The sequence below is a fragment of the Cucurbita pepo genome, chromosome 20 (genome assembly GCF_057944985.1).
Source record: "Cucurbita pepo subsp. pepo isolate OVF chromosome 20, ASM5794498v1, whole genome shotgun sequence".
In the NCBI taxonomy this organism is placed as follows: domain Eukaryota; kingdom Viridiplantae; phylum Streptophyta; class Magnoliopsida; order Cucurbitales; family Cucurbitaceae; genus Cucurbita; species Cucurbita pepo.
The window spans coordinates 600,569-607,555 of record NC_141817.1 but is presented as its reverse complement, the minus strand read 5'-3'; the positions used below and the strand labels follow the sequence as shown (position 1 = coordinate 607,555).

Genomic DNA, 6,987 nt, shown 5'->3' with positions numbered 1-6,987 from the left:
AACCTCATTTTGTCGAGGAACCAAATTAAATAAATATTTATTTTATTAAAAAAACTATTTTTGACCTCCGAATTTCGAAGTTATTTAATCTAATCTAATAGTTAAATTTTTATGATAAAATATAAAAAAAAATTAGTATTGGTTTTTTTTTGTAATTATTATGTAAGATATATAAATATTTTATAAATCAAATGAAAATTAGTCAACTCTTGTTTTTCAACGGTTGTCTGAACCGTTATTTAACATATTTTATGTGTTTTAATATTGTTGGATAATTATATAAAATAGCTCCTCACCTTTAATCGTCTAATTTTTTTTAATGCTGAATTTCATAGGAAAAAGAATTCAATTAGGCCCTTTAAAAAAGAGTTAAAATTTTGTAAAAATAACATTTATATCATAAAATTGTTGTTATTTATTAATATCCAATTTTGTCGATAAAATTTATTAGTAAAAGTAGAAATTCGAAAAAAATCGAGCCATACAGATGTGTTCTGGCCCCACCAGAATGGACGGTGAAGATTAGGCCGTAAGCACGTGTGTCAAAGACTGAATGGAGAGAATCCACGTCAGAAAGACGTGTAATTCAAATCCGAAACGGAAGGGCCACGTTAGCTTTTCCCTCTTCAGAGAGCTCCCACGCGCGCCCTTACCTGACACAGTCACCGGCCTAAGGCAAGAATAACCGACTTCCATTTACGTCAAGAATCGCCGTTGTTTTTTCTTTCGGAATATTCAATTCCGATAATTTCTGTCTCTCTCTCTTTTTCTATTTCCTAATTTTGTTCTTCAGGTTTTCCGCTTCTTTCTGCGATTTGTTGCCTGAATTTGCGCCTCCATTTGGGTCTGGATATTGTTTATCTCTCTCTTTCTCCGTTTCCGTAATTTTTTTCGGATCGGGAAGAGATTGAAGAACCTTAATAAATGATTCAACGATTTGTTGACGATGTGCTTGCTGTTACCAAAGAGTGAGTCTTCTTCTTCCTTCCCCTTCCCAGTTGATCGAGTTTTCTTTTCCTGAAACGGGGGATTTGATTTTATTGTTTTTTTGTGGGAATTTAGTTTTTGGCGGATGATGATGTGTGTTGTTCTCTCAGCTGATCACGCGCTGGAATTTGTTCTAAATTTATATAACAATCGAGCCAGAATTTTTTGATGATCTCACCTCATTGTTTTGTCAGAGGAAGCGAATTTAGGAAACTAATTAGTGCAAGTTAGTTACGTAATAGATCTGGATTTGGATATGGATGCCTCTTTTGAATGCTCCAATCGCTTAATGAAATTGGTGCCGTTTCACTTGAGGAGCTGTTTCGGATTTTATTGAATCCTGCCATAGGCTTGTAGAATCTTTTTCCTATTTGTTCCTCTTGTTCTTTTGTTCTTTTGTTCTTTTGTTCCTTCATCCATCTAAGTTCCGTGCTTTCCGTCTGTATTTTTGTGTCAATGGAGAAATGGCAACTGTTTTTTATTGCTAATGCTTTCTTTTTTAACTTTCTTGTGGCCAATTTTAATCTGTAGGTGCATTTTGAACTTGCGTCTAAGAACTTCGTTCTGTTTGTCTACTTCGATTTATTTCCGTACAGGTGTTCATGTTTCTAACTACTTGAGCTTATCTCCTTGAAGAAGTAACTTCTTTCCTTCTTGTATGTATATTTCTAGTGCAGGTCGGTGAAGACATTCACGTACGAGTCCTTGAATAATGTTGTGAGGCTGATCAATGGATTATCTGCACTTCTGCTGACTCTTTTACCAGGGAGGGGTTCGGTACTCGAAGGTGTTCATGGCTGGGAGCTCAGACCAACCTTTCGGGGGCCTCGTTTTCCTCGTTGGATGGAAAAGTATGTCCAATAACCTGAATTCTATGACGGTATAGGGTGTCCAAAATAATCCTTTAGAATCGATTTCAAGGCATGATTTTATAAATTCACGTTTTTACCCCACTAGGAAATTACCTGGTTATTATGGTTTTCACAATTTTGATATATTTGGAAAACTTGGTTTGTTCTTTCAGTGATGAGAATAAGAATTATCATTATTCATTTAATCATAAATCAAAAATATTTGAATCAATCTTTTATCACACTTCTTAATCTGTTTTTCTGTGGAGAAAATTTGAGATACTAATTTTAACGTTTACATGCATGGTATAGTTGAGAGGGTTTTCTGCTATTCATTCATTCATACATACATGGGAAAAAATCTTCTCTAATCTAGTAGGGCGTATTGCTCTAGTCAATATAGATGTAAGGCTAGAAATCAATTTTTTTTCTTCATATTTGCGTGAAATCAAGTTCGCTGAAGGCAATGTTGGAGCATGAAGTTTGGAATAGTATCGTTAATACATGAATCCACAATTGCACATTGTGTTAGTGGGAAAAAAATGATGTCCTCTATAATTCACTGTTCCTGAAGATTAAAAAAAAGGAAAGAAAAAAAGAAAAAAACAAGACTGCGTTATTGGGTTCACCTCTTTGCAAAATAACTATTGGCCACTCCACCTTCCAGCATGATTTTTTGCTGGTATCCTGGTACCCTGAAAAGAGCCTTCTACCCTCATGTCTGGTAGACTTTATGTTCTCCGTACAACTAGGTAGCTTTATGAGTTTACAAAGTCACTTAAGCGATTGTGACTTCAGTTATATGATAACGTAAGAAATAGAAGTAGAATTCCTCAAGGTTATAGAAGTGCCCTTTTTCCTGACATGAAGTGCACAAATTCCTAAACGGTAACTTTCATTTTCCATAATTTAAGCTGGCTTCTTCGGATGGAATGGCTGTTCCTTTTCTTTTATCCCTCTGGTAGTTTGAATTGCCATTGATATGGAGGACATGCATCACATTGTGTTTTTATGGTATTTTATTTAATAAGTAGTTGACATATGTATATTTTTTTTCCTTTGGTACATAGTGGCGTGTCATCCTTCAACCAGTTCATTCACGAACTTTCTGTGGACTCTGATGATTCAAGCTTAGATTATTCCTCTGGGGAGGAAGATGGTATTGGAAATGAATATCCTGCAACACCATCATCTCAGAGTTCACGAGGCTCCAGGTCCAGGTCTGGTTTTCATGTCAAGAATGTTTGGCACTGGACAGAAAGGATCAGAAGTATCTTTCTTTGGATTCTTTTGCCTGCCAAGTTCCTTTTGGGGATTCCATTTCGTATTTTTCACTTCTTTTTTATTAAATGGTCTGGGTCCTCATCCAGCCCTGGAAGTCCTTGGCCCTCAATTAAGCGAGTGCACAGCCATAAGGAGCACGTTGTTCATAGCACCACTGATCGGAGACGTGGAGTTATTGAGGTTTCTCTCTAATATCTACTAGTAGCTTCTGGTTCTCCCATCCTTGACTTCACTTATTTCTTAGAAGTGTTGTTCTAAAACACCTAGATATGCTTTAATTGGCCTGACTTCTATTTATTAATTTCTCTTTGCTTTACATGTAAATTAGGACCTTCATCTTGCAAGTGAAATCTTTATCGAATCTGCTTTTGAGATGGTCCATAAGGCTGCACATTTTATCCTCTCGCCATTAGAGACCATTAGAACTTTGTTCAGATGGCTTTGGTCTTGGAGCAGTTCTGAGAGAGATCACGATGCAGATGTCATCGTGCCCACAGCTACCCTTGGAGATGATGATCCTGTGCCTAGTGAAAGGACCTACACTTTTCATCAGTCACTGAATACCGATGCTAGAACGTGCCAAGATGTTATTACAGAACTTGGGTAAGATCAGTGCTGGTAACTTCTCATTTTATTCTGGACTTTGGGTTCAGCATGAAGCTGTTGGTTTCTCATGTTTGTTTGGTCTTTCTTCCTATCTTAGGTATCCATATGAAGCTATTCGTGTTGTGACTAATGATGGATATGTTCTTCTTCTGGAAAGAATACCCAGGTACAATATTAGTTAATTTATTTTTGCCTACTTCAATTTTTTGTCCAAATGTTTTGTGGTTAATGCTTGCTCTGTGATTTGCAGGCGTGATGCACGTAAAGTTCTTTATCTGCAGCATGGAATATTTGATTCTTCGATGGGGTGAGGGTTCTTCCCCCATTTCTCGCCAGTTTCTGTTTCACAGTTGTCATAGGCTGCTAGTTTAATCTTGTGTGTAGGATAGACAGGGAATATATTATGACTTCATGCTGCTTTGGCTATGGTCCATGACATCCTTGAATTTAAAGATCTGTATGATGGTAACACCAAAGTACATCTCAAGGATTATTTCACATATAACTTAGCACACCACATTTACCCACACACGTACGTACAAACACATGCATGGAGCATAATGACAAGGTTGGACTCAATAACTGTTTAGGTTGGATGGGTAGGGAATTACACTGTAGCATACTTCTGTTATTGATCTACATCCGTTCTCTAACTGTACTAGTTCTTTTGTCTAACTAGTTGGGTGTCCAACGGGGTTGTTGGTTCGCCAGCCTTTGCAGCTTTTGACCAAGGTACTTGCGTTTGCTTCAGAAGTTCAAGCCTACTCAATGAGGCTGTGTTTATCCTCATCTTCCTCCCTCTCTCTCTCTCTCTCTCTTTTTTTTTTTTTTTTTTTTTTTTTTGTAAGTTTTTAACAATTTAAAATACTAATAATTATTGCAGGGTATGATGTTTATCTTGGCAATTTCCGTGGCTTGGTCTCTAGAGAACATGTTGATAAGAATATATCTTCAAGACAGTAAGTCTGCGTTTTTCACTTTTTCATGTATCTACAGTTAATTTAACATGCTAATCCCTAATCGAGGGCTAATATCGTGGAGGCTTTCATCATGTGCCCCTGCGGATGTCATTCGCTGGCTGATTTTGTAAACTATCCAGGTACTGGAAATATTCCATAAATGAACATGCCATGGAGGATATTCCAGCGATGATTGAAAAAATTCATGAAGTTAAAACTTCTGAATTGAAGCTCAGCCAACCTGAACTTGCAGAAGAAACTGATAGTGACCAGCCATTCAAGCTTTGTGCACTGTGCCACAGCATGGGAGGTGCTGCTATGTTGATGTATGTTATTACACGGAGGATTGAAGAGAAACCACATAGATTATCTAGATTGGTCTTACTATCTCCTGCTGGTTTCCACGACGATGCCCCATTTATTTTCACTGTGATTGAGAATCTCTTGCTCCTGTTGTCTCCACTTTTAGCTCCATTTGTGCCTGGCTTGTACATACCAACCAGATTTTTCCGTATGCTTCTCAACAAGTTGGCTCGCGATTTCCATCACTATCCTGCTGTTGGAGGTTTGGTTCAAACTGTGGTGAGTTACTTTTTAGGTGGGGACAGTTCAAATTGGGTTGGAGTTCTGGGAATTCCGCACTATAACATGAATGATATGCCCGGAGTTTCATTTCGAGTAGGTCTCCATCTTGCTCAGATGAAGCATGCCAAGAAATTTAGAATGTTCGATTATGGAAATGCATCCCTGAACATGGAAGCTTATGGATCACCGGAGCCACTGGACTTGGGTGAATACTTCGGGCTTTTCGATATCCCTGTAGATTTAGTTGCTGGACGCAAGGACCAGGTAATAAGACCAACCATGGTGAAAAGGTACTACAAAATGATGAAAGATGCTGGTGTTGATGTATCATTCAACGAATTTGAATATGCACATCTGGATTTCACTTTCTCGCACCGTGAGGAGCTCTTGGCTTATGTAATGTCTCGTCTACTTCTGGTCGGTGAGTCTGGATCGAAACCGAAACTGAAGCTGAAGCCCTCTCAGAAAGTACCAAAACTGAGACGAAATGACAAGCTGGACGGCTAGCCTTACACAGAACACCACCAGAACCCACTCTCGAAGTTCTAGCATGTGGCAATAGGTGCATATGGATAAATATAATGGATCTATAGGAGTTGGGTCGTGTAAATGTATCTATAGAGTTGGGAACATGGTTTGTATATTTTCAGTCAAGTGTAACCGCATCATGGAATTTGATCAATCGTCCGGTCGAAATTTTTCATAAGGAACGAATTGAAGGTGATCTTATCTGGAACTTGATGTTTTTGAATTGTGCGCTTTATGGAAGACCACACACTTGTGAGACATGTAGCCTGTAAACTTAAATATATATAGAGGATTTGTTCATATAGTTGAAGTTGGAATAGAAGGCTTCTATGGAACACAGTGTGGATGCCATAATCTGCCGCGTGTTATTTCTCGTGTTCCTCAGAATCAAAATCGTTTCTTTTATAATATATTAGAAAGATCGAAATCATATTTCTCCCAACAAAGAAACTTGTAGAGAAGGTTCCGAATTCCAGGCATAAAGTAAGTGAAGAACTAGCAAAAATTCCGTGGACTTACAAAAAAAACGAAAAAGATAACAGCTGAAAAATTCCGTGGACTTACAAAAAAAACGAAAAAGATAACAGCTGAAAAATTCCTTATATTCCTACTACTGTTGGTTTGTTTTTTTGCAGCTGATTCAATGACTTATCTGAGCTTCTGTTGAAGGAATTTTTGTTGTTTAATATGGATCAGACTGGCGGATGCTGTTCAAGAATATATAAATGACAAGAGGTAGTTGCCCATTGTCCTTTTAGCTTTGGAATGATTGCGTTTTCAACTTCTTTGAGTTTATGCGGTATAGAAATTGAAAGTGTACGAACTTGCCCCATCTTCTTTCCAACTTGGACGAAATGGTTGAATGATCTTGTGCGTATCAACTCTATTTGGTTTTGTGGTGGTGGTTCTATTTATCTTGCTGTGGGTGGGTGACGTGAAAACTTCTGTGCAGTTCTTGCTTTGAGCTTTTTTTGCTTGAACATTTTTTTAACCACCATTTATGCAATTGGTCTGTCATGATTCTCTTGAATTTACTTTCACTTTCACTTGTACTGACTAGTGGCCATGCATTTTCCTTCTCTCAATCATTTTAGGTGCAACACCAGAATAAGACATAGTTTATGGCCCGTGGTTGTCTAATAAGTACTTGATTTTGGTTTGCTGGCTCAAATTGTACGAAAATATCT

At 37.7% G+C, this 6,987-nt stretch overlaps 1 protein-coding gene across 2 annotated transcripts; it reads left to right on the top strand.

Annotated features, from left to right (window-relative positions):
* The first annotated feature begins 567 nt into the window (after nucleotides 1-567).
* Nucleotides 568-6,100, top strand: LOC111782880 (alpha/beta-Hydrolases superfamily protein). Of its 2 annotated transcripts, none has more exons than XM_087120641.1 (10): nucleotides 568-675; nucleotides 794-968; nucleotides 1,665-1,838; nucleotides 2,909-3,302; nucleotides 3,451-3,725; nucleotides 3,826-3,894; nucleotides 3,979-4,035; nucleotides 4,408-4,460; nucleotides 4,612-4,687; nucleotides 4,828-6,100. In XM_087120641.1, exons 2-10 carry the CDS (start codon nucleotides 925-927, stop codon nucleotides 5,777-5,779), a joined length of 2,094 nt encoding a protein of 697 aa, XP_086976767.1. In that variant the 5' UTR covers nucleotides 568-675; nucleotides 794-924; the 3' UTR covers nucleotides 5,780-6,100. The 2 variants fall into 2 exon arrangements, with proteins under 2 accessions (XP_086976767.1, XP_023519486.2); XM_023663718.2 differs by lacking the exon at nucleotides 568-675 and having other exon boundaries at nucleotides 682-968; nucleotides 2,909-3,058; nucleotides 3,209-3,302.
* Nucleotides 6,101-6,987: the final 887 nt, after the last annotated feature.

Excerpts from the sequence above, each read along its gene's own strand:
- LOC111782880 (XM_087120641.1), top strand. The coding sequence starts at position 925 with ATGATTCAACGATTTGTTGACGATGTGCTTGCTGTTACCAAAGA. Across the intron at positions 3,726-3,825 it reads GATGTTATTACAGAACTTGG|GTATCCATATGAAGCTATTC; the intron begins GTAAGATCAGTG and ends TTCCTATCTTAG. Across the intron at positions 3,895-3,978 it reads CTTCTGGAAAGAATACCCAG|GCGTGATGCACGTAAAGTTC; the intron begins GTACAATATTAG and ends TGTGATTTGCAG.